The sequence below is a fragment of the Pan paniscus genome, chromosome 14, assembly GCF_029289425.2.
Source record: "Pan paniscus chromosome 14, NHGRI_mPanPan1-v2.0_pri, whole genome shotgun sequence".
Lineage (NCBI taxonomy): Eukaryota > Metazoa > Chordata > Mammalia > Primates > Hominidae > Pan > Pan paniscus.
The window spans coordinates 31967329-31994835 of record NC_073263.2 but is presented as its reverse complement, the minus strand read 5'-3'; the positions used below and the strand labels follow the sequence as shown (position 1 = coordinate 31994835).

General features: G+C 43.5%; 1 protein-coding gene and 1 non-coding gene across 18 annotated transcripts; both read left to right on the top strand.

The window, feature by feature from the left end:
• Positions 1-364: 364 nt before the first annotated feature.
• Positions 365-27390, top strand: N4BP2L1 (NEDD4 binding protein 2 like 1). 17 transcript variants are annotated; one of them, XR_004665858.2, is made up of 7 exons: positions 365-1233; positions 21355-21482; positions 21786-21874; positions 24734-24810; positions 25367-25472; positions 25924-25974; positions 27221-27390. XR_004665858.2 is itself a non-coding variant. In XM_034936551.2 (7 exons), the coding sequence occupies exons 1-6, from the start codon at positions 647-649 to the stop codon at positions 25965-25967; spliced, it is 1023 nt and encodes a 340-aa protein (XP_034792442.1). In that variant the 5' UTR covers positions 365-646; the 3' UTR covers positions 25968-25974; positions 27221-27390. The 17 variants fall into 17 exon arrangements, 16 of the variants coding, with proteins under 16 accessions (XP_034792442.1, XP_024781113.2, XP_024781112.2 ...); XM_034936551.2 differs by lacking the exon at positions 24734-24810 and adding an exon at positions 24860-24928; XM_024925345.4 differs by lacking the exons at positions 24734-24810; positions 25367-25472 and adding exons at positions 12411-12615; positions 13085-13155; positions 24860-24928 and having other exon boundaries at positions 25924-27390.
• LOC112436920 (small nucleolar RNA SNORA16B/SNORA16A family) lies at positions 8622-8748 on the top strand. Its single transcript, XR_003025588.1, has one exon. It is a non-coding gene; the product is annotated as a small nucleolar RNA SNORA16B/SNORA16A family (small nucleolar RNA).
• Positions 27391-27507: the final 117 nt, after the last annotated feature.

Below are 27507 nucleotides of genomic sequence, written 5' to 3'. Positions count from 1 at the left end.
CACAATTTTAGTACCTTAGCTGCCAGAAATAGAATTTATTACTTTACAATAATTATTATAGCCAAAGCCACCATATATTCTGCATTTCCCAGGATGGTGTCAATTTTGAATGTTGTTTCTTTCAGGCAGGCATGGTGAATTTTGGTTCAGAAAACAGGATCACTCTGTCACGCTCTTGAGGGTGAACTGTTGGAGAGTCACTGTGGTGATCAACCAATGGGTACTCCCTAGTTCCTGGAACTGAGAACTTCTGTCTGGATACTTCTCTATAAATGGTGTCGGTAGACTCTGCCACTTTCCCCGGGGATCTGAAAGAGTTCTCCAAGAAGCCCCCACTTCTCAGGCGGCAACAGGGCAGGTACCTGGGCGGTAGCCCTTATGCTACTGTTCATAAATCAATCTGAGTTTTATGGGTGCTTTTTCTGAGGAAGGAGAGATTTAAAGTTATGTAGCGGCAACAAAGCGTTCTAATAATATTTTTGGCAGGCTGCTAAAGAAAGATGAAACAAGAAAAGATACAAGCCCTGGGAGAGTGGTGGTAGCCCTTGGGACGCCAGCCAGATGTTGGTGCTCACAAATCGGGGGAGACAATGGCCTTTACTGTTGCCATTTACAATGCCGGGCAGCTCATTAATCATTAGCTAAAATGATTTCACTTTCAGGGTCTAGGCAGGTCGGGGCTGGGGTTGGGGAGGGCTGTGGCAGGAGGCCTGGCTTCCAGGCCGGGGAAGTGTCCCAGAGACCTACTAGACGGGGCCCCTCCCCTCCACTGCTCAGGGCAAAGGGCACCAGGAGGCGGAGCTGGGGTCGAGGTGGGAGTGGGTGCGTCACCCTTGTTTTCCGGGCTGTGAGTCTCCCAGCGTCCCCAGCTTTCCAGGTAGGGACGCCCCCTCCCACGCAGCACGGTTCCGGCGGGTGGAAAGGAGGGGCTGGGCTCCCAGCGCCCGCCCCTCTATCCATCACATGGCCGGAGAGTCACAAAAACAACAGCTTTGGCCAAGACCGTGACTTCAGTAAAGGGAACCCGGGGCTCTCGCAGCCAGCCCTCCTGCCCATGGAGGACAGTTTCCTTCAATCTTTTGGGAGGCTGAGCCTCCAGCCCCAGCAGCAGCAGCAGCGGCAGCGGCCGCCCCGGCCGCCCCCGCGGGGGACACCTCCTCGCCGCCACAGCTTTAGGAAACACCTCTACCTCCTGCGAGGCCTCCCGGGCTCCGGGAAAACTACACTGGCCAGGTAATGACAGCGGTCTGGGCGCCGGTGCACGGGCCCGGGGCCACCAAGCGCCCCGGCCGAGCGCGCCCCTGCCCCAAGCCGCTCCCGGGCGCCGCTTGCGCCCCCGCCGCGGGTGCCTGCCGCGGCCCCGGCCCCAGCCCCAGCCCAAGCCTGAGCCTGGCAGCGCGGGGAGCCCGAGCCTCCTCCCTCGACCCCTGAGGCCGTTGCCACCCCTGGCGCCTGGGGGCGCGGGCACGGAGAGGAGGGAGCTCGTCCTGTTTGTTTCCCGCCGCGCTGTCCCGGGGGGGACGGATTCCCGTACTGCGCCTCGCGCAAGCCCCAGCGGCCCCGGCCCCTTCCCCGCCGCCGTGCCCCGCCTGGGGCCAGCCGGGCCGAAGCAGCCTTCACCGCCCCCAGCCTCCCCAGCCCCAGGTCGGGAGGGACTCTTCTTCGGGAAAACCCGGTGGCGACTGCAGAGAAAACCGCCGGGCCCCGCTGGCGCGCAGGCGGCCGCTACAGTGCGTCAACAGGAGCTGTAATCCGAGCGCATGAACGAGGGGTCCGGGGGCGGGGGCCCGGGGCGGCCGTGGCAGTGGCCCGGGGCTGGCAGCCCGCTTTGAAAATCTGGCGAAGTCGGGGAGCCTGCGTTTGCTTTGGCAGCTGCGAAGGCGCACAGGTGCACGGGGGCGGGGGGGCTGGCGGCGCCACCACCGACCGTCATTGACAGAGCCTCGCCATGGGCGCCCAAATTCGTTCACTTGCGAATTGCGTAAGCGGCCCTCCGGTACCCAGCCGCTGGGAATTACGCGGGCTTGTGCCTGTGGCCACCTTGCTAGGCCCCACAGCTCCAGCCTGAACTCCCACCGCTCCCTGCCTTGCGCTTGATGTTCCAGCAACTTCGAACTGTTTTTATCTCCTGTAAACCAAGCCGCTTCTCTCCTTGACGCTGGCCTTCCTGCCTGGCTTGCCCTCCCGCCTTCTTTTGCCTTTTAAGACCGGGCAGCTATCCCACCCCGCCAGTATATGCCCCTCTTCTGGGCTCCTTGGCTTCCTGTTTATACCTACGTGACTGTGCTTACTTTTTTGCACATGGTTTTTCTTATCCTTCTGTAAGTTTCTTGAAGGTAGGAGCCATGTCTTACCCTGCCAAGCACATTGTCTGGCACGTAGTAGCTGTTCAGTAGAGGAAGTGGTCCCTTTCCCTCAAAGGGCTTCCCGTCTCACTGGAGAGATAAGGCTAGCCATGGGACCAAGGAACTGCCGAAGAATCAAGGTGATGGACAGTCACGTGCGGATTTCGATGGTGCCGAGATAGTGACCTTAGGAGGAGGGACAGCCTGGGGAGGTGCTCCTGGTTGACTCGCGGAGTAGAAGCTTTTGGCCAGAATATTGCTACATTTTCGTAAATTGCAGGGACATGTGACTTCTGAAGGACCGTGGGCACCCTTTCCTAAACCAGGGACACATTTCAATAGACCCTCTCTGGCTCGCTGGGGAGGGGAGGTGGAGGACAGAGGCAGAGTCGGGGAGCCTCCTTGGAACTCAGCAGTTGGTTATTTTGTGATACAGTCATGGTGGGTAAATCTGTTACCAACCAAGTATCTTCTGAATGTCAAATCCTGTTTAATTTCACTTTCGCTTTGCTGATCTGTGGCCTGCCTCATACTGAGTGTCAAAGAGACACTGAGTGTCAAAGAAGGAAGTAAACGTCTTTGGCCAGATTTAATTTCTGACTCTGTTGGGAAGCGAAGTAACATGATGGGTGCAAGATACACAGAATGGAACATCAGGGACTTGGATTCACATTCCTCATCTGTGAAGCCAGGGCGTTGCCTGAGTGGTCCTTAGGGTCCTTTCTGGCTCTAACATTCTACACTTTTAGGATTTTAATTCCTGATTGACATTTGGCTAAGCAGAAGACACCGGATGAGAGATCACCTATTACAGACCATCTCTCTCTCTCTAGGGACGACTGGAGTGAGCACTGGCCTGGGAGTCTGAAGATTGTGCCTTCAGACCTACTTCGTCACTTACTAGCTGGCGACTTTGGTCAGTCATCTAGTTTTTCCGGGCCTTATGTTCCTTACATGTGACTACTAAAAGGCTACTAGATTATAGGATTTATTAAAGATCCTTCTGACTCTTAATTTCCAGTAGTCAGATTAAAAATAGTTTGCTAATAATGGCTATGTTAAAGAGCTCTGACCTTGGAGTCAATTTATGGCTCCACGTCCAAGCTCTACCATTCACTAGTTTTGCTTTTCACCCAACCCCTCTGTGCCTCGGTTTCCTTTTCTGTTAAATGGGGATATCTGTTCTGTTTGCCTCTGAGGGTTTTGTGAAGATTAAATGTGTGTGGGAGGACTTTTTAAACTTTAAAGTGCTATATACATTTTAAGAGGTGTTAGTTACTGCTCCGTTGTTGGTCAGCTGAGATAAATCTTCAGTGTTCCCTGGAGCCTGGCTCTGGAGTGAAGAAGGTAGCTTGGCAGTTGACTTTGAGTCCTCCCGTTTCGCTGGGCATTGGCAGTTCTGGGAGCAGAGCAGCCTTGGCATGCCATGGGGTGGATTGTGTGTTTATAGAAAAGTCTGGGATGTAAGCGAGGAAACGGGCCACAGCTCAGCGGAAGGGAGGCCGGTGGTGAGGATGGAATGGTGGAGAGGCAGGCTCAGGTGTGGCCCACCAGGAGCTGCCTTCCCCACTTTTTTGGGAGGTAGGGTGGGGAAGAAGAAAAGAGCAAATTGCTTAAAAATACACATGTATATAGAAAATAGTAAAACTGTAAGGTTATCTGTGTGTTGTTGGATTCTGGGAAATTCACATTTTCTCTATTCTCTGTATTTTCCAAATTTTCTATAACGAATATGTATTTCTTAGAATAAAAATTTTTTTCTTCAAAATTTGGAGGAAATCGCTTTTTACAAATGTGGGTTCATCTTTTTCTGCTTAACCTTTTTTCTCATTTGATTAAAGAACTAATAAAAATTTTTTTGAAATTAGGATATGTCTTGTCTCCCAAATCAATGTTAGATTTCTGTGCTTTTTACATGTTTTCATAGTTTGAAGTGGATGGAATGTGGAAAAACATCTATTTAAATTATTTGAATTTATTTTTTAAAAGTTGGAGTTTTAACTGATTAAATTTTTTGAGCACATCAAAGTACTGAAAAATTAGCATGTGCCCTAAATCTGCTTTATCACCCGTGTTTCATTTAAAAAGCATATTACAAATAGGTTCTTACCACTGACCTATAAGCTCTACTTCCAGGAATTCATCCTAAGAAATAATTGGAGGGTGGAGCGGTGGCTCATGCCTGTAATCCCAGCACTTTGGGAGGCCGAGGTGGGTGTCCACTGAGTACTTATAAGACCTTTAGCACTTGTTTAGGGAAGCATATGCCAAATAAGCATATGAGAAGGCGCCTGCCTGGGATTAACCAATGGAAAGCCGTAATCAGCCCACTGCTGTGGGTAAGGGCCAGTGGGGAGTGGCATCTCAAATGCTGTTGGTGGTGAAGGCTGGGGAGGCAGTGAGGAGGATGAAGGCTAATTAGGGAGAAAGGATCTTCTCCACATGGAGACGGTTCTTGAGCTGGCCTTGAAGATGGGAAGGAGGTGGCTGAACGAAGGAAAAGGAACAACAGCCCGACTAAGGAGATGGAGGTGGCAGAGAGCTGGGTGTGCTCCCGGGCTTGATTGAAGTGAAGGCTTCATTGTAGTGAGTGTATTGGTGAAGTAAGCCCAGGACCAGATCATGGAGAACAAAAGGCTGAACAAAGGAGTAGAGAGCTGTTGTCAGAAGAAATAAGATTCTAATGCCAAGACCCTTTCATTCTCAGCAGATGAGCCAGAACTCTCTCTTTCACAGCTCAGCTGACAAACTCACCTGGAACTGCACCTGTCCTTTCCGCTACCTCAATGAAAGCATCCGTGGGTGAACCTCTGTGCTTTCCACTGTGTGTGTTAAAATGCCTTCCGGTTTTAACCATTTAAACCATTTTTATATACAATCCACTGGCATTGTATTATGTGGAACTACACTCACAATGTTGTACAACCATTACCACTATCTATTTCAAAAATTTCTTATCACTCCAAACACACTCTGTGCCCATTAAGCAATAACTCCCTATTCCCCACTCCCCCGACCCCGGGTAACCTCTCAGCTACTTCCTGTCTCTATGCATTTGCCTCCTTTACATGCTTCATGTAAGTGGATCATATGGTATTTGTCCTTTTGTGTCTGGCTAAATTTCATGTAGCTTAATGTTTTCAAGGTTCATCCATGTTGTAGCATGTGTCAGAACTTTACTATTTTTGAATCTCAATAAAATATTACCTTGTATGGGCATACCACTAAAACATCCTTTTTAAATGAAATTGCCATAATAGAGGGTAGCCTTTCTTTGTTTTTTCATGGTCTTATTTGAAAAATTAAAAGTTGTCAATCTTATTTCAGTTCCCCAGAATTTTTTTGAATCTTTACATTTCAATCAAAGCAAAGTCAGGGGAACCACCCTGTAGTACATGTTGCATCCTTTGCAATGTTCTGGTTCCTTTTGGCACCATCACAAATGGTTTGTAACATGGATTCATTTAGGCTCAAAGGATGCCCGCTGACAGCTGTCTTTTCTCCTTATTCATATCTCTGGATAACATGGAATTTTCCATCATGAGAAGTACCTTTTCATTATTTCTTTTCATTATAGAACCTTGCACAGAAGTGAAAGGATGCTTTTCTAATGTGATGCAATGGTAAGGCGGAGATGGGGAGAAAAGTATACTTTACAACCAGATAAGCAGTGGAATGTGAGAAACAGTGAGAACAGGGGGCCAGTTAAGTTGGCTAAGTAGTGAGTAGTTGGACCCCAAAGAATACTCTGCTCCACAGTGCTCCTAGCCAGCAGGCCTGGACTGTGGTGTGTTTCTTTATGAGGCCAGGGCTCTCATTAATAAAAGCAAGCTCACAATAGAATGTTTGCAGCATTCCAACTCTGTGAATATAAAAGTGGAGGGTCAGACAGGTGATATATCAAATCTTTAGTCATCTAGGTCTACTTGGAAAATGACTACTAGCTTTTTGTATTTTTCACAATTTTCCTAAGGTGGGTCCTAAATCTCCTCTCCTCACTACCGAGAGTCCTTGTCCTTACCCTCTCTCTGGAGGCTGGGATGAATGAGGACTTAAAAGCTGTATCTGTTTAACAAAGAGTGCAAATATACAGCGTGGTATGTGCTTGTTCTTGCTCATTGGAGAGGCTGTATCAGGAAAGATTGCCCAGCTATACAGGAGATTCACCACAAACACATTCCTGGAGCTGTTGGAACAATGGAAGAAGACCCTGCTGAACTGGGGCAATCCGATATTGCAGGTGTGGATTATGACCCGAGAGGAAGTAGAAATGGATGAAGGAAGGAAGAATAGGGGAAGAATACTTTCAAAGGAAAAGTTCAGGAGATGCATAGGAACTCCCCTGGAGTTCATCTGGTCTGAGCCCAAGACACTGAGAAGCTAAACATCTTGATCAGGGTCAAAGGGATGTGTTCTCCTATTTCTAACAGAGAGCTTTTTTTGTGTACCCCAAAAGAAGAGGCCGGAAAGGGGGTGATCTCGTGAAAGGGTAATGAGTTTGGTTTTGATCTGTCGTATAATGAAAAAACAAGAGCCTTATAAGGGGGCTAAGTTAACCTGGATTTCAACTGTCAGGGTAAGGAAGCTACATTTTTTTTGTTGTCAATATTAATGTTTCTCATAATATAAAAAATATTACTCACCAGGGAATTTATTTTCTTTATTAACGTACCATTGAGGGCAACGGGAGGAAATGAGATTTAGATTTTTAAATACGTTTCCATATTTATCCTGGTTATGATGTGTTGGAGAGAGATGTGGTAGTCAACTTCCAACTCCCAAGCAGGTCTAAAGTCTCTTTCTCATCTGCTCACATGTTAGGATATTTATAAGTCAATGCCTTAGTTCCTTCATGGCAGTTTCATGAACCTTCCCCTACATAATAGCACCCGCCTAAGGCCACTCAGACTCTGGATGAACCCAATAAGAATTTTTTTTTTAGTCACGCCAAGTTATCTGAAGATACTGAGGCTCTCTGGGATTAAGGAAATTTTATAATAAAGAAAAATTAGTCTGCCTTCCAACGGTTCCTTCATAAGGCAGATCATATGTATGGCTTGGGGAGAAGGCTGTTTTTATCAAGGTAAGAGTCTGGGAAAGGGGAAGGGAGAAATGGGGAAAGAAAAGCCAGCACATGGTTACTGCTGACTGTCTGCCCGGCCCTTTTTGGACACTGGCTTATGGAATCTTCACAATAACCCTGGGATGTAGTCATTTTTATTTTATAGATGAGGATTTTAGGATTGGAGAGTCACACATTTGAGAGACTCAGGGGATTTCATAATACACCAAGTGGCCTCATATTACTAGGGAAGTTCATGGACAAACATACCTACATCCCTTTCACAATTACTGGGGAGTCCTGCTGAAGTATGATTGTATAGCCAGGACTGTCCAGCACTCTTTCCCTACAGGTTTTAAGGATATGCTGAAGAAGAAAGAGGGCCTGAAAGGGACTTTCATGCTACCATTTGTTGCCTTGTACCTTGGCTTGCTTTTCTTCTTGGCATTGGTACCACTGACGTATATTTATTTATTATCTATTTCTTTTACTAGAACGTAAGCTTCATGAGATATGATGTAAATTCCATGAGATCAGGAACTTTATTCTGTCCAGCTCCTAAAAGAAGGCCAGGCACATCACAGGCCTTTATTCAACATTTGATGAATGCATTAGTTCATGAAACGCAACGTGAGATGCCTCCTAAGATGTGGAAGCTTGGATGTCAGGATGGCTCTTGAGTAAAGAATGAAACCAAAGGGCAGATTATTCACATAAAGAGAAACGTAAAAGAATGAGGCTGGGCATGGTGGCTCATGCCTGTAATCCCAGCACTTTGGGAGGCTGAGGCGGGTGGAATCACCTGAGGTCAGGAGTTCGAGACCATCCTGGCCAACATGGTGAAACCCCGTCTCTACTAAAAATGCAAAAAATTAGCTGGGCATGGTGGCAGGTGCCTGTAATCCCAGCTACTTGGGAGGCTGAGGCAGGAGAATCACTTGAACCTGGGAGGTGGAAGTTGCAGTGAGCCGAGACTGCCATTGCACTCCAGCCTGGGCAACAAGAGCAAAACTCGGTCTAAAAAAAATAAAATAAATAAAAAAGAATGAATGGGATATGGAGAACAGACAAGGGGTGAAAAAAAGAAAAAATAGAGCCACTCATTCCAAAGTTCTCAATTCGGTGCATAAGAAAATGATTCCTATTTGTTGCAGGTGAAAATGTTTGATGTGCCGGCTCCTTTACCTCATAGTTACAGTAAGAAGAAATTTAAAAATTGGGATCAAAGATGCAGCCGCCTTCCCATTTAAGCAGCACAGACAGCCCAAAGTGACAGTTTTCCTGTACAGTTACTCTTCTGTTATCTGTAACTGATCTATGACATTTTGGGAAAAGACAGCCAAAAAAAATTAGTACTGAGGTAGGTGTGCCTGATTCCTTCCCCAATTCTGCTCATGACTGAACCAACAGAACACAAACACAGGTGAAACCTGCACAGCTGTGAGAGCCTACAAAAGTTCACATGCAAGATACTGAAAGGAATTTCTGCTCAATAGAGTCTGTGGGACCACACTGACAAACGAGAATGAGGGCTCTCTGGGAGTCTGGCTTTGGACCTCATGAACATGGTCTACTTTGGAGGTATGAGGGGTAAAGGTAAGAGAAGTAGGGCAGACTGGGAACTGTTCCCTGAGTCCCCCTAGCCACTGTGGCTTGGGGACACTTGAGGCTAGCAGTGATTGAGGCTTGGCTCTCCAAGGACAGGACTTGGCCCTGGTGGGGTGGGTGGCAGCACTGCCCAGGTTCGGCCACACCTGGCCTCAGGGGAGGCTGCCCACGTCATCTATAGCTTGGCTCCCTCCCTGCTCTCAAGCTGCTGAGCCATGGAATCTGTTTTCTATCTCCCAGTTTAAAGTCCTCAAGAAGAATGTCAGTAGCATTCAGAGGAAGTGCTGGGATCCAGGAAGAATCCTCTCCGTCAGTCTCCTTTAAGGGTTGTATTAGTCTGTTCTCATTCTACTAATAAAGACATACCCAAAACTGGATAATTTATAAAGGAAAGAGGTTTAATTGACTCACAGTTCAGCATGGCCGGGGAGGCCTCAGGAAACAACTTACAATCGTGGTGGAAGGGGAAGCAAACATGTCCTTCTTCACATGGCGGCAGGAAGGAGAAGTGCTGAGCAAAAGGGGGAAAAGCCTTATGAAACCATCAGATCAGCCGGGCGCAGTGGCTTATGCCTGTGATCCCAGCACTTTGGGAGGCCAAGGCAGGCAGATCACCTGAAGTCAGGAGTTCAAGACCAGCCTAGCCAACATAGTGAAACCCCATCTGTAAAATACAAAAAAAAAAAAAAAAAATTAGCCAAGCATGGTGGCGAGCACCCGTAATCCTGGCTAGTCAAGAGGCTGAGGCAGGAGAATCACTTGAACCCGAGAGATGTAGGTTGCAGTGAGCTTAGATTGTGCCACTGCACTCCAGCCTGGGCGATCGAGCAAGACTCTGTCTCAAAAAAAAAAAAAAGCCAGATCTTGTGAGAACTCACTATCATGAGAACAGCATGAGGGTAACTGCTCCCATGATTCAGTTACCTCCCATCGGAGGCAATTCCCATGACATGTGGGGATTATGGGAACTATAATTCAAGATGAGATTTGGGTGGGGACTGCCCCTGGCTCCTCCAAAATCTCATGTCCTCACGTTTCAAAACACAATCATGTCTTCCTAACAGTCCCCCAAAGTCTTAACTCATTCCAGTATTAACTCAAAAGTCCAAGTCCAAAGTCTCATCTGAGACAAGGCAAGTCCCTTCTGCTTATGAGCCTGTAAAATCAAAAGCAAGTTGGTTACTTCCTAGATACAATGGGGGTACAGGCATTGGGTAAATACACCTATTCCAAATGGAAGAAATTGGCCAAAACAAAGAGGCTATAGGCCCCATGCAAGCCCAAAATCCAGCAGGGTAGCCAAATCTTAAAGCTCCAAAATGATCTCCTTTGACTCCATGTCTCATATCCAGGTCATGCTGATGCAAGAGGTGGGCTCCCATGGCCTTGGGCAGCTCCACCCCTGTGGCTTTGCAAGGTACAGCTCCACTCCTGGCTGCTTTCACAAGCTGGCATTGAGTGTCTGCGGCTTTTCCAGGCACAAGGTGCAAGCTGTCGGTGGATCTACCATTCTGGGGTCTGGTGGGCAGTGGCCCTCTTCTTACAGCTCCACTAGGCAGTGCCCCAGTGGAGCCTCTGTGTGGGGGCTTTGACCCCACATTTCCCATCTGCACTGCACTAGCAGAGATTCTCCATGAGGGCACCACCCCTGCAGCACACCTCTGCCTGGAAATCCAGGCATTTCCATACATCTTCTGAAATCTAAGTGGAGGTTCCCAAACCTCAGTTATTGACTTCTGTGCACCCACAGGCCCAACACCATGTGGCAGCTGCCAAGGCTTGGGGCTTGTACCCCCTGAAGCAATGGTCTGAGCTGTACATTGACCCCTTTTAGCCATGGCCAGCCAGAGCTGCTGGGAAGCAGGGCACAAAGTTTCAAGGCTGCACACAGCAGGGGGGCCCAGGACCCATCTCATGAAACCATTTTTCCCTCCTAGGTCTCCAGGCCTGTGATGGGAGAGGCTGCCATGAAGTCCTCTGCCATGCCCTGGAGACATTTTCCCCATTGTCTTGGTGATTAACATTTGGCTCCTCGTTACTTAGGCAAATTTCTGCAGCTGGCTTGAATTTCTCACCTGAAAATGGGGCTTTCTTTTCTATCACATCATCAGGCTGCAAATTTTCCAAACTTTTGTGCTCTGCTTCCTCTTGAATGCTTTGCTGCTTAGAAATTTCTTCAACCAGATACCCTAAATTGTTTCTCTCAAGTTCAAAGTTCCACATGTGGATCTCTAGGGCAGGGGCAAAATGCCACCAGTCTCTTTGCATAGCAAGAGTGACCTGTACTCCAGTTCCCAGTAAGTTCCTCATCTCCGAGACCACCTCAGCCTGGACTTCATCGTCCATAGCAGCATTTTGGTCAAAGCCATTCAACAAATCTCTAGGAAGTTCCAAACTTACCCACATTTTCCTGTCTTCTGAGCCCTTCCATTAGTTCCAGTCTCTGCCTGTTACCCAGTTCCAAAGTTGCTTTCACATCTTCGGGTATCTTTACAGCAGTGCCCCATTCTCTGTCGTACCAATTTGCCATTCTCACACTGCTAATAAAGACATACCCGAAACTGGGTAATTTATAAAGGAAAGAGGTTTAATTGACTCACAGTTCAGCATGGCTGGGGAGGCCTCAGGAAACTTATAATCATGGTGGAAGGGGAAGCAAACACATCCTCACACGGTGACAGCAAGGAGAAGTGCTGAGCAAAAGGGGAAAAAGCCCCATATAAAACCATCAGATCTTGTGAGAACCCACTATCACGAGAACAGCATGAGGGTAACCATTGCCATGATTCAATTACCTCCCACTAGGTCCCTCCCATGACACATGGGGATTATGGGAACTACAATTAAAGATGAGATTTGAGTGGGGACACAGCCAAACCATATTGAGGATGAACTGAATCTAAGGTTTGGGTAAAATTCTCATTGTACAAAAATGAGTAAATAGAAATTCTCACACAGCTTGGGACTCTATAAAAAAGTTTGCCAGCTGGGCCTGGTGGCTCAAGCCTGTAATCCCAGTACTTTGGGAGGCCAAGGCGGGTGGATCATGAGGTCAGGAGTTCAAGACCAGCCTGGCCGAGATGGGGAAACCTCATCTCTGCTAAAAATACAAAACTTAGCCGGGGTGGTGGCACGCGCCTGTAATCCCAGCTACTCGGGAGGCTGAGGCAGGAGAATTGCTTGAACCCAGGAGACAGAGATTGCAGTGAGCCGAGATCATGCCATTGCACTTCAGCCTGGGTGACAGAGCAAGACTCCGTCTGGAGGGGGGTGGGGTGGGGAACAAAAAAAAAAAGAGTTCGCATAATTAGGCTAAAAGAGCGTCGTATTCAAGAGCCATTAATACATTCACAGATATTTACTGAGCATCTCCCATGTGCCTGGCATTCTTCTAGATGCTCAGAATGGAGCAGTGGACAAAGGAGACAAAAATCCCTGCCTTCATGGAACATGTATTCTATCAGAGAAAAAAAATTCTCAAGGAAAAAAGGCAATTTTAGCATCTGCTCTGCTCTGTTCTCTCAAAAAATAAGCAAAGGATTTCACAGGTATGCCACCGGAGGTATATATCCCCAGGAAATGTCCACATACACACAAGAGGTAGGCATAAGGAAGTTCACTGAAATTTGTTCATGATATGGAAAATTGCAAATAAGTATCACTAGAGAAAATACATAAATAAATGTGGTTATTTTATAGCGCTCAAGCACAGCAGTTTAGTGTGCGGCTCTGGGGCCAGAAGCCTAGGTTTTAATCCAGTTGTACCACTCGTTGGCCCTAATTTCTTTGTCTGTAACACGGGGATTGGGGATTCATAGCAGTGCTTATCTCCCAGGTCTATTTGAGCATTACGTAAAAAATGTAAAGCCTCTAGAATAGTGGTTAGCACACAATAAGCACTTAATAAACATTGGCTATATTTATTATTTTGCTGATAATGGAGTACTATGTAGCAGTTAAAGAAAATGGACTAAGTCTATATATCAACATGAATAGATCTAAAAAATGTAATGCTCCTTCATTTTTTAATTCAACAAGTATTTATTGAGTGTTTATATGTTCCACACAGTGTTCTAGGTACTTGGGAATCATCAGTGAACAAAACAAAGATCCTGCCCTTGTGGACCTTATGTGCCAGAGGTAGGGAAATGGATATAACCTCTAAGGAAACCGTATGTTAATTTAGGCGGTGATAAGTGCTGTTGAAAAGGGGAGAGAGAAGCACGGTGAAGGTTTCTGGGAGTGCCAGAGTTAAAGTGGGGGTTGGTTGAATTTTAAGCCAACAAAACAAGTATGAGAAAATGTTCATGATTATGAGCTTTAGGTGGTGTGTATGCAGGTGTGTTATTATTTCTTTTGTCTTTCTCTATATTTACATTTTTTCTAAAAAATTCCTCTCTATGATATAAAAGATTAAAGAAAAACTCCTGATTAGGAGTCTGAAATACGAAGGAAGTTGGTTAAGAAGCAGAAAATTAAAAAGGAGTTAAATGATATATAAAATAATCTAAAGTAAGTGTTAGAATTTTAAAGTATATTAGAGATAAGCAGAGTCACAATGCAGAAAATCAAACAATAATGTAGAAGACAAATGTGAAAATAAATATAGCCAAAAATAACCAGAGTAAATACAACCAAAGCAACAAATAAAGATATCATAGAACATATTTGACTTGAAGGCTCAGAAGTGATTAAAAAAATAAATTAAATATCTAGATATATCCTGGAAAGACTGTTGCAAAAGCTGTTAGTTAACTACCCTTTCTTCTTTAGCAAGCACACTTTGTTGGGTGTGGCAGTGTGCCCAACTATAAAACTAGTTTTCAAGGCCCCCTTGCCTCTTTGGCTGTGTGGAACATGGAGGTGCAGCCTGGCCCTGCAGTGGCCACTAGGAGGCCCTCTGAAGAATGGGAGCCTCTTGCTAAAAAAGATGCTAGACTCCTGGGTCCATGTTGATCATGGAGTTGTGACACCAGCTCTGGATTCTACCTCTGTCTTTTTACACACAAGATGTAGACATTTTAATTTTATTGAAGCCACCACTGTTAGAAATCCACTAACTGGGGTTTCTGTTCAATGCATGTGAACCCACTTTGAACTGAAACCTAAATTTAAAATATTAATGCCTGTGGGAAAAAGATTGTAGTTCAGTAATTCTCATCTAGCCTGTTGTCTTTCATACGAAGACAACAGAAAGGCTTTCTCAGATCTGCAAGAGCTCACAAAGTCTGTAATACCCATGTGCCCTGACTGAATAGACCTGAGGTAAAGGTTCTGGCAGCCCCACATGCAAACGGTAGAAACCCAAGCCAGTTTTTAAGCTCTTGAAGCCCTAGTTTCTTTATTTGTAAACCAAGTAAAAGTAAACGATTTACTTCATAAAATTGTTATAAAGGTTAAAGGGACAGAATATATGCCAAGCTCTTTGTTCACTGCTTAGTACTCTTTTAAAAAAATAATAGAATTTATTGGAACAACCAATCTTAGCCAACCATGAGAGGAATCACAAACAAGAAGAAAAGAAAAGAAAGCCACTGCACCCAGCTAAAATTTAGACTTTTAGAGATTATTACAAACAAAATTAAAAAGCAATTGCTGTACATAATAAAAAATTGACATTCAATAAGAAAGATAAACCTCCTAATAAGGAGGCTTTATTCACCAAAGGACGTGAAAGTGCAGTTCACCAAAGAATATCTCTAAATGATCAGCACACACACACAAACTAATATTGCTGATAATTAAAGACGTAGGGACAAACTAAATGCCTAACCATAGACCATTGGTTAAGCATTAAATTATTAGTTAAGCATTATGTTATGGCACATCCATAGGAATAAGTATGCCATATCATTAAAAATCATGTCATAGAAGAATATTTTATAAGGTGGGAAATAATTTGCTATGAAAAAAAGCTTGGTTAGGCTGGGCACAGTGGCTCACGCCTGTAATCCCAGCACTTTGAGAGGCCTAGGCGGGTGGATCACCTGAGGTCTGGAGTTCGAGACCAGCCTGGCCAACATGGTGAAACCTCGTTGCTACTAAAAATACAAAAATTAGCTGGGCCTGGTGGCACATGCCTGTAATCCCAACTACTCAGGAGGCTGAGGCAGGAGAATCGCTTGAACCCGGGAGCTGGAGGCTGGAGTGAGCTGAGATTGCGCCACTGCACTCCAGCCTGGGTGACAGAGTGAGACTCTGTCTCAAAAAAAAAAAAAAAAAAAAAAAAAAGCTTGGTGCAAACTTGGTCTACTCTACATGATGTTCCTCTTCATGTAACAAAAGATAAAATGAAAAGAAATTATATATATATTTCCAGTCCTGGAAAGAAGACCAAAATGTTAATAATTATTTGTAGATGGGGGAATATAGGGACCTCACTCCTTTTTTGCACTTTTTTTGTTTTGTGATCAGAGAAATAGATGTAAAGATTGCTGAGGGAAATGTTGGAGAATTGGATCGGTACATGGGCTCACAGTTTTGTCCCCCGTATTAGTTAATATTACAAAGGAAGCAAGATACCTTTCCAGTGGAGAGGTCTGGCTAACACCACCCTTTAGCCAAGTGATCGAACTTAGCATTGAACTTAGCATGGTGGGACAGACTGTCATTATGTGCAATCAGAAGTACACAAACATCACCTCTGTACTTTGCTTTTAAAAAACATTTAATCTGGGTTTAATCACTAGGAAACAACCACACAAACCCAGAATGCAGAACATTCTCATACCAACTAGAGAAACCAAAACAGCATGAGGACAGTTCTAGATTCAAAGACGTTAACCAGACATAATAACCAAGTGCAGTACTTGAAGCTTATGAAAAATATTCTTGAGACCATTGGGGAATTTTTAAAAATTTAAATGTAAAAACCTAACATTAGGCCAGGAGCGGTGGTTCATGCCTGTAATCCCAGCATTTTGGGAGGCCGAGGCAGGTGGATCACCTGAGGTCAGGAATTGGAGACCAGCCTGACCAACGTGGCAAAACCCCATCTCTACTAAAAATACAAAAAAATTAGCTGGGCATGGTGGTGGGCGCCTATAATCCCAGCTTCTCGGGAGGCTGAGGCAAGAGAACTGATTGAACCCGGGAGGTGGAGGTTGCAGTGAGCCGAGATCGTGTCACTGCACTCCAGCCTGGGCGACAGAGTGGGACTCCATCTCTAAATAAACACATAAGTACATAAATGCATAAAAATAAAATAAAAACCTAACATTAGCTCTTATGAATTAATCACTCTTTCAGGCTCTTTCAGGATGATAGGCCCTGCGGAGTGAGAGCCAGCCCCACCAGACGTGTGAAGGACCTTGCTTAGGGCACTCTGCCTTAATTTTTTAGATGCAATAATGGTATTGTGGTTATGCAGGGAATTGTTCTTATTCTTAAGAGATACTTGATAAGGAATTTAGGAATAAAGTATCGCGATGTATGGGGTTTATCTTTTTTTTTTTTTTTTTTTTTGAGACAGTTGAGACAGAGTTTCGCTCTGTCACCCAGGCTGGAGCTGGAGTGTAGTGGCATGGTCTTGGCTCACTGCAATTTCTGTCTCCTGGGTTCAAGTGATTCTCATGCCTCAGCCTCCCGAGTAGCTGGGATTAAAGGTGTGCGCCACCAGTCTGGCTAATGTTTGTTATTTTTAGTAGAGACGGGATTTCGCCATGTTGGCCAGGCTGGTCTCAAACTCCTGACCTCAAGTGATCCGCCTGTCTTGGCCTCCCAAAGTGCTGGGATTACAAACGTGAGCCACTGCGCCCGGCCTGCAATTTACTTTCATATTGTTCTCCAAAAATATACATAGGAGAGACATAAACTAAGGCAAAATGTGAACATCTGGTGACCATAGATGAAGGGTAAGCAGTGTTCAATATACTGTTTTTCAACTCATTTCCATAGGTTTGTATATTTTCTAATTAAAAGGTTGTGGCGGGAGAAGTTCAGGTGGAAATAAAAAGGAGAGGGCAAACTATAGGATAAATGAGACTTAAGGGACATGGCAACCAAATACAATGTGGGGATCTTGTTTGGTCCCTGATGCACGCACACCAACTGGAGGAAAACACTGATGAGACAAGCAGGGAGACTAAACACTGATGGAGTGACTGATGCAATGAAATAGGAAGGACATGAGAGAAGACTGGCCATATGTTGATAACTGGTCATGTGTATATGAGGATTGAGTATATTATTCCATCCACTTTTGCATGCTTGAAAATTTCCCTAGTAAAAAACTGGGCGTCAAGTTAAAATTACATGCAATGTCTGACTTTCTCAGTGAGTGACTGACTGGCTGAAGAGATATCTAAATATATCTCTATGGTTTTCTATTATTAAATAAAGAATTACACAAAAGAATAAGTTGTGAAATCACGATTAGCCCCTGAGTTTCTCTTATAATAGTGATTTTAAATGAATTTGAGTGGGGGTTGTGGGAGGTGAAGGTTATATGGAATTAATTATCTTTCTATTTTTTCCCTTTTATTTTCATTCTCTCAATTTCCCTAATGCATGAGGCTCCTGACCACCATAAAGATAGAACTGGGGCTTAACCCTCATCACTTCTGAAGCTGATGGAATGGTATTTATTGCTTCCACTTAAGTTTGAGAATCTCAAGATTGTCTATTTAATCAGTTCTTTATTTAGCTAGTAGAGTTTTTATTGTCCTGCCTATTCAACATGCTACTATGGCTGCTAGTGCTAATTTAACATTTAGGTGGAGATAAAACAAGTTTTGAAGTCATTCAGGAAGATCATACAGGCCAAAAAAAAAAAAAAAAAAAAAAAATCCTTGAGAGCCTTAAAGGTGAAAAACACCCTTAGTTTTGTCTGCCTGTTTGTTAGGAAGAGTATGGAGGCCACACAGTCAGATGTGTCTCAGGAAATGATGGATGGTGTTCTTGCCCCATAGTGATCCTGAACCATTTAGCTTTTACTCTAAGGTAAAATTTTGTGATTAAAAGGGCAGTAGTGTTATGTGCTGTTTTTGTTTTCTAGAAGGAAATAGGATTCAAATAAAACAAAACAAACAGTGAATTGGATACTCATGCCTTAAAGTCTTTTTAAAGGAAATATTATAAAGTATTAACTTCCAATCAATAATATAAACCACAAAGAGGAAAACAAGAGCAGATAAGGGTATGTATATGAAAAGAAAAATTCAAGTCTGAAAATGTTCAAAAACCAAAACAAAACTTGTAAGTAGCAGACTTAATAGGAGAACAAATGAAACCAGATTTAGAAGGGATATCAAATCTGGGACCTGAAAGAAAAAATAAATCTTGGATTCAGTTACCATGGTTGCTTAACTTAGTGTACAGAGGATAAGGGAAATACATTATACACTATTATTTAATCTCCGGACACAACTTTCATTATTTAAATAATATTGATGAAAATAACTTTAAAACTGTACAGTGTTCACAAATATAAAATATACATACCTGAAAATGCATCAGTGCTACCCTTAGATTTTTGTCCTGTCTGTATAATTGTTTGCATCAGAGGTTAAGGTTTGGACTTTCGATGTGCGTATCTTTAAAGTCGAATAACAGACATTCATACGGAAACTATGAGCACTGGTTCATCAAGTCTTCTTTATACTTATCCCTTCCTTCGTGTCACTGGCTTTATCTGTACTAGATTTAAAGTGGCCACATTTTCTTTGCTCTTCCTTCCATTAAGAAGTCTACTTTCCTCGCCCTTCAATGTGGGCCAGCAAAGTGACTCGCTTTGACCAAAAGAATGTGCTGGAGCGCTGGCGAGCAGCTTCTTGTCTTGTTCTCTTTAAATACCGCGGTCTGTGAAGAGACCTGGGTGAGGCTCTTTCAGAAGGATGACAGGCCCTGCGGAGTGAGAGCCAGCACCACCAGACGTGTGAAGGACCCTGCTTAGGGCACTGCCCAGCCCCACGTTGTCAGGTGATGCAGCTGCCGCAGGGACCCCGGGCAAGGCCCGCAGATCGGCCCACCTGAGCCCAGCCCAAATTGCCAACACAAAAGAAGTTCATTCCCGCGCCCACACAATAGACTTCCCAGCGTCTGAGAACTATCCACCTTATCCCTTTTATTTTCTGTTCTGCCTGAAACACTCCGCACGTCTCCGATGATCTTTGCTCCTCTGACATGGTTTCTGGACCTTGCATTTATTTGATCACTCTTCTCTGGACACGTTCAAGCTGGCCAAATTTCTCTTTAAATTGTGTGGCAGTCAGAATTGAAAACAGTGTTTCAAAGATGATTTGCCTCTTTTAACCCTTAGAGTCTTTCTGCTTTTCCCTACAGCCCCTTCTCCCCTAACAAGCCCTCCAGCACTCGCCTCCTCCTCTCTTTCCTGCCCGTGTGCTCAGCCCCTCCCCCAAGAGGCAACAGTTTTCTCATCCCTCAGGGACCAAGACAAACTTGCATCCCTCCTTTGCATCACTTTCCCCGGCTCCTGACCCTTTCTCTCAGCGCTTTGCTGGGCCAGTTTTTCCTCTGTGCGCTGCGCTGGCTGTGCCAGGTCTGACTCCTTTGGCTGGGCCATGAATTCCTTGAAAGCAACTACTTTCTTTCTGTACCTTAACGCTTCACCTGGCATTTGGCACATATTAAGTGCTCAATAAATGTTTAATGGGTTGGATAATTAACTAATATTCTTTCGGTATTAAAGTGTATTATCTACTGGCCCGCATTTCCCCGCAAAGCTACCAAGGGAGACTGTCAGATTCCTGTTTAAACAAACATAGTATGTCCACTGAATTTCCTGGTTTGCCACTGTTTAGTTCATTAAAAAAGAAAATGCATTTGGTTTGGAATTTCAGTGATCTATGCTGCCTTATTTTTAAATGCTATCAAGCTTCTGAAGAATTTTGACAGATATTTAGTTACCATTTCTGGAATGTATATTCACTCGTTTTTGAAAATGGAAGCATTTTACTTTAGTTTTGTCTTTCATCTCCCTCTTAATTCACCGCAGTATCTCAAGGACTACTTGACATGCGCGCTCCGATGTGTTTATTACTGTGGCGTAGAAACAGTCTGGGTTGGTCAATTTGGCCTCATTGTTATTATAACACCATTTTACTTTTGTAAAGTGCCTTACTGGGTACAAAATGTTTTCTCATACTGGCCTCATTTCAGTCTGATTAGAAGCTCTGTTTAATAGGTAGGGATAATTATCTGTGTTTTACAGTTGAGAAAACAAAAGCTCCCAAGCCTGTGGGGGCACCTGAAGTGCTTACTCATCTGTGGCCCCAAGGCCTCATGTTTGTTCTGTTCTTCCTGGATTAAAGATCTTTCTGCTCCATGGAGAAGACCAACAACAAAAAAGACATTGAATAGCTTTGCTTTCTCTTTACATTTCCTGCCCTTGTCATTCTCCATCCTTTTTTCCTCCGATTTTTAAATATCTTCTTATTCTGAGCATGGCCATGTGACCATATTTTCTGTTTGTTGGCTGGGTTTGTTTGTCCTCAGTTTTTACAGATGCGGAAAGGAAGCTCAGACACGTCTCCAGTTCTTCCGGAGCATGACATCCACCTTCTGCCAAAAGATAGTACGAGCAAGGATTCAAGTGGAAACATCTTCTCTTTGAAGTTCTTTTGTGCAGAACTGAATAAGCGTATTCATTTTGTTTTGGTTTTGCTTTAAAGGGGAGCTCCATGGTGGTGTTTCTTTTTGCTGTGATATTTCCTACTTAGAGTGGTGGAGGGTAGGAAGGTAGGGGACAGTGGCTCTGTCGCTTTCCTTCTCCTGTTGTGCTTTTCTCCCATTTGGCTCGGGTCATCATTAAAACATAAATATGTTACCTGATAAAGTAGAGCACGTGCATCACTTCCCCACATTTCTCACTAGAACTAGTTTCTCAGATGGGTCCTTACAGAGAACAAAGCTCCAAGGAAATGGGCCAGCTCAGAGTTTAGGGGGCCGAGGGAAGGGCTGCAGCGTGGGGGTCTGGCACCCATGGGCAGGTCTTGGGCAGGGGCACTGGTGCCTCGGAGAGGAATGGGCACCGGGATTGGTGCCCAGGAGGAAAGACAGTCACCGGGCCTGAGACTTAGCTTCAGTTTCTTCTTGAGTCAGTTCTTGCCGCTGTAGAAGGCTGCGGCAGTGACTGTGTCTCTTAGTTTCAAGGACTGGCAACACACACTGCTGCCTCTCAGCCCTCTCCCATCTCCTGCTAAGGAGTGATGCCTTCTAGACGTAATAAACATCTCTCTTTTGAAACTGCATTTTAACAACTCCAAACCTGGTGGTCTCAGAATTATAAACTGCTAAATGTTAGAGATGGAAGGAAATTATTTCTACTGAGACTATACATATATTTAAGACATCTCTCTCTCTCATTTCTCCACTTTCCAGACAATTGCAGCATGACTTTCCCAGGGCCCTGATTTTCAGCACGGATGATTTTTTCTTCAGGGAAGATGGTGCCTATGAGTTCAATCCTGACTTCCTGGAGGAAGCTCATGAATGGAACCAAAAAAGAGGTGACAAATTCCTTCCCAAACTCCTGGGAAACCCTGATGTGCACATAGATTGTAGCTGCTGCAGAATGAATACATTTTATGGAAGGAGTTTAACCGAAAGTTCTGCCAATTTTTCCCCCAAAACAGAACACCAGAGCATAACCTCCTTAGATTCCAGAGAAAGAAAATTATTGATAGTGGGCTCTGAAGTTGTGTGATGAGGAGATGAGGGCATCCTGTAATAAAAATGACGAATAGAGATTACGCTCACCCTTCCCTCTGATTGTTGCATGTTGTTCACTGTTATGTAACATTGTGTTTCAGCAAGAAAAGCAATGAGGAATGGCATATCCCCCATTATTATTGATAATACCAACCTCCACGCCTGGGAAATGAAGCCCTATGCAGTCATGGTAGGAAGAAGTATCATTCTGAATTTTCAGTTATGGACATTTTGTGAGAAAGTTGAAGCATCTGTTCTTTCCTCTTTTTCTGATGTTCCATGATTTCATATTTGCTAACAGTGGTTCTCCCAGGGAGAAGGTAATGAGGTTTTATTTTAGTGTTTCTCTGCTGTTCAATGGCTGAAGTTTGCTGAGATGCTAATCTCACTTGAGGATACAATTTAAAAATAGTCCTTGGCAAGTGGTCCTTGGTGTGAATCCTTGATAACTTTTCTGTCTTAATTACTTTCCTACGGCAAGGCATACAGAGAAGCACCCACCGAAATGTTCAGATCAATACTAATACTGAATTAGATGGCGCTCCTAGTGGAGCTACAGGTCACAACAGGACAGTTCTGCCTCTGGTGAGCCGGGAATTTCCACACTGTGTGCTGTTGCTCCCTGGGAGTTCCAGGGCAACAGAATATTTTAGTCTAAAAACAGATTTAGGGCCAGGCGTGGTGGCTCACGCCTGTAATCCCAGCACTTTGGGGGGCCGAGGCGGGCAGATCACTTGAGTCCAGGAGTTCGAGACCAGCCTGGCCACCATGGTGAAACCCCATCTCTACTAAAAATACAAAAATAGCTGGGGCGTGGTGGCGGGCGCCTGTAATCCCAGCTACTTGGGAGGCTGAGGCAGGAGAATCGCTTGAACCTGGGAGGCGGAGGTTGCAGTGACCTGAGATCGCACCACTGCACTCCAGCCTGGGTGACAAGAGTGAAATTCCGTCTCAAAAAAAAATAAATTAAATTAAAAAATAAAAACAGATTTAGGATTAACACTGTAACCTTATTGAGATGGTAGAATGCAAATATAAATAAAAACAACTCAGCTCTCCATTGTCAGAATAGCAAAGAACAGTACGATGCCTGTAACAGTGTGCACATTATCCTTTAATTGTGAAGTCTATTTGGTCTTTTTTCATACATATTCCATCTCTTGTGATAATGTTTTCATTCCCTATTGGGTCTAGAAAGGAGGAAGGATCCAGAACCATAAAAATGGGGCAGGAAGGCCGGGTGCGGTGGCTCATGCCTGTAATCCCAGCACTTTGGGAGGCCGAGGCGGGTGGATCACGAGGTCAGGAGATCGAGACCATCCTGACTAACACGGTGAAACCCCGTCTCTACTAAAAAAAAAAAAAAAATACAAAAATTAGCCGGGCGTGGTGGCGGGCGCCTGTAGTCCCAGCTACTGGGGAGTCTGAGGCAGGAGAATGGCGTGAACCCGGGAGGTGGAGCTTGCAGTGAGCTGAGATCGTGCCACTGCACTCCAGCCTGGGTGAAAGAGCGAGACTCTGTCTCAAAAAAAAAAAAAAAAAAAAAAAAAAAAAAAAATGGGGCAGGAAGCAGATAGTGGAGTATCCTCCTCGCATCATGCAGAATCCCTACCTGGTTAATTGTGAAGTGAATAGGTCCATACTGGGCTCACGATTTTAGACTTCTTTTTACATCTGGGGCTAACTGGCATACTTACAGGTGTGCTTTTCTCTAATGATCTTCATCAGTTCCACTTATGCCCAGATTGTGGGGCTTTGGTGAATGTAAGGAAGAATGAGCCCCAAACTTGTGGTTACTTCAGTTCATGTCTAGTCTACTTGGGCGAGAAATGAACAGGCACGTGAAGAGTCAATTGAATGAAGGCCATCACTTACAACCAAGACTTAAGGACTAACTGACAAGTAGCCTAAGGGAAGTCATTTTACTTTTGTTTTTGTTTTGTTTTGAGACAGAGTCTCGCTCTGTCTCCCAGGCTGGAGTGCAGTGGCACGATCTTAGCTCACTGCAGCCTCTGCCTCCCAGATTCAAGCAATTCTCGTGTGTCAGCCACCCCAGCAGCTGGGATTACAGGCGCGTGCCACCACGCCTGGCTAGTATTTGTATTTTTAGTAGAGACGGGGATTTGCCGTGGTGGCCAGGCTGGTCTCGAACTCCTGAGCTGAAGTGATTCACCCGCCTCAGCCTCCCAAAGTGCTGGGATTACAGGTGTGAGCCACCGCGCCCGGCCTCATTTTACTTTTTATCTTCTGGATACGTGTAATCTTTTTCGGCCATCCTCAGCTATTAATTCGACTTAGAAATGAGAGGTTTCCGGTTGTGTTATTTAAATCCTTCCCAGTTGAGAAGTGCCCATCTCAAGAATGAAAAGGAAACCTTTTTGCTTAGCTCTTTCCACTCTATGTTTTATAAACACAATAAATTATAGTGATAATAGAAAATTCAGTTTGAGATAAGGTAGTAGTCAATTTATGAATGCAAAGAATATTTGGATGTTTATAAGGAAATTATAATAGTTTTCTAAACTCAAGGAAATGGGGCCCAGAGCATTGACCCAAATTGTATTGCATAATGGGGAGAGCTACTTTTGGAAGGAAGATGATGTGACTATCACTTTTATTTCACCAGTTATGTTCCTATGGTACTCCCACTTTCTAAAGGAAGGCATGAGGAATAGGACAAGGCATCTGACAAGTAAATCTACAAAAATCCCATAAGTGACTTTGAGACATCACTGAGTTCATTCATACCGGTGTTCAGGACGTTTTAAACTAGCTCAGTCATCTATTTTTAAAGATGTCCAAAACAAAGAACCTTTACAAATTTCCTACATACTAGATAAAATTGAGCAAAATTTATCATGGAGAATTATGAGAGTGGCTAAGTATGGGAATGAAACAACTGCATTTATTGTGATAAATTAAGGCATTGGATTACTGGTAAAACAAAAGGAATTCTGAAAAGATTTGTAGTAAATGTTAAATGGCAGCATAAACATTCCCAAACATACATACTATGTCTTCAATGTTTTATGTACTTTTGAAAAATCAGGCACTTGAAAATAACTATGAAGTTATATTCCGAGAACCTGACACTCGCTGGAAATTCAACGTTCAAGAGTTAGCAAGGTACTTCTTTGTTTTTCTAGTTCCTCATTATGTATCCTGCTATTTTCAGGTATTTCAGACCGAACAAAAGAATCTTTTCAGGCTGGAAATGGACATGGTAGTTTTCAGGCCAGAAATGGTAATTCTTGGAAATTGATAACTTTGGAATTATTAATGTGAAGACTTTAGTTTTGGGTCAGTTTTCTAATATAATGCTAAATGCTAAATCTTGGCTTGGACTTGGTCCTTTAAAAGGATGCATTTAACATTCTGCTAAAATGCTTCTTCATCAAGGAACATTTAAAAGCACTTTATCTGCATGGGACTGCACATGTCAGTGGTGTTTTTGCATTTAGGCTAAAGATCTTTAGATGTTGAGCAGTCTGCGATTCATTTATGATCTAGATGCTGCTTCTAATTTATAAAGCAATAAATGTTCAAATAATACTAACTTGTTGATTGAATGCATGGGTTCGGATATTCTCTATCTGTATTATTTGATGTCATTGACTTAAAATAGCCAGTGAGATAAGAATTTACTTCTTAGGAGTAAGGCTGGTTCCTCTTATGGTAATAGGCAGATAGTGTCTTCAAAGTGGATCTGTGGACTACTCCATCAGAATTGCCTCAGGTGGCTATTAAAATCCGAGTTCATGGACCCCATTCAGTAGTTGGAATCTCTGGTAATTATATTTCTAACTATATCCCCAGTTGATTCTTCTGCCCACTAGAATTTAAGATTGTTTTAATAAGTATCTCCTAGAAATATATCTCAGGGACTGATTAACATAAGTAGATAGATATATGCATGACATTAACAGGCAAATGTACGATTTTTAAAAAATCTCATGGTGTTCTTTTATGTCTTGAAGCACGTAATTGAGAGGACCAGAAACAAAGCATTTCTGAAGCTTTAGCTCCTTGCTAGCCTCAGGGTGGTTTGGGGGTGTGCAGGGCAGCATGAAAAACATGAGTGGAGGCTGAAAGAGAACTGCTGAACAAGATGTTATGCTTTTGCCAGAGCTAAGTCCTGAGAACAGGGACTGCAATATCTGCAATACTAGAGGACTTGTAAAATATAAGTAACTCATTGTGGTATCCTGCCTTAACTAAATGCATTTTTTTTCCATGTAGAAGAAACATTCATGGTGTCTCAAGAGAAAAAATCCACCGAATGAAAGAACGGTATGAACACGATGTTACTTTTCACAGTGTGCTTCATGCAGAAAAACCAAGCAGAATGAACAGAAACCAGGACAGGAATAATGCATTGCCTTCCAACAATGCCAGATACTGGAATTCCTACACAGAGTTTCCAAACCGGAGGGCCCACGGTGGATTTACAAATGAGAGCTCCTATCACAGAAGGGGCGGTTGTCACCATGGATATTAGAGGCCTATCTTACAGCCATGCAGAATTTTCCTAAGTCAGTTTCTACTTCAATTTTTGTTATTTTTTGTTGCATTTTAGTCAGATCTCCAATTCCAGTGTAAATAGCTGAACTCAAAAGTTTCTGAGCAAAGTCATTATATTCACTATCTTCACCAAAATTTGTTAAAGTGCTTCTATATGCATGGTCTGATGCTGGGAATTCTGCAGATTTGAGTAAACAGTCTCTTTCTCTAGGGTAAGAATTTGAAACCAAAACTTGAGAACACACCCAAGAATATATTTACATAGGTTCATAGATGAAATAAAGTGTTTATATTATATATAAGCTTCAGTACCATTTGCTCTGAAGTGATCTATTTATTTTTTCAGGAAATTCATCTCCATCGGTAAAGTTGGGAAGGTGGAGAGAAGTGGTGGGGGGGGCAGGAAAAGTTTTAGTGCCATTGCTATTTTGATAATCTATGTATCTAAAAATGTGAGATGTGCGACTCTTATGATACTGATTTTCCTTTAATGTTAATATGCCAGAAAGCATACATCTAAGGGAACATTGTCCTTCAAAGTAGACACTTTGGGAAGTTATTTCTTTATTTTAATGATGTATCATTGTTAAAAATGCTGTCAAATCCTTAATAGCTATAGGAGCTACTGAGGGAAATCAGTGTCATTATTTAAAGTCACACCTTGTGTTTTTACTACTTTATTCAGCAGGATTAAACCTGAATAACTTTTGGCTGTTGTGCTAATAGTGTAAATAAAATAAGCCTGCCTTCATAAAACACTAACTTTTAAAAGGAATAAACGACTTCTAAAATTATGCCTATTAACATGTGTAATTAGTCGGCAGCTCAAATGTTTGGGAGTGCAAGAAATTAGGCACCCCAGGATATAGGTCATACAGGGATATATAAAAGCCATGCTCATTACAAAATGAGCAGTTGATGTTTTATGTGGCATTAAGACAATCAAGTCCTCACAACTCTGGAATGTCTTCTTATACTGATGCTGACTTTATGACTCCAAATTAATTTCCAACAGGTTGGAATCAGATTTAATGTGAGATCATGATAGACAAGACCACAGAGGACGTATGCTCTATTTCTTCTTGGCCAACAGCTTCTTTCTAATGTTCTGTGAAAAATTATTTTAAGTGTCTTATATAATGGTGCTTTTATGGTTATTAAAAATTGTAAATGGTATCACATTTATATGGATTTGTCATTGGATCTTTCTTTGGTTCAACAATAAAAAAATTTAATTACCTAAATGCCAAGAAACTCAACAATATACCAGTTTTTCTGTATCACAGGCTTATTTACCAGTCT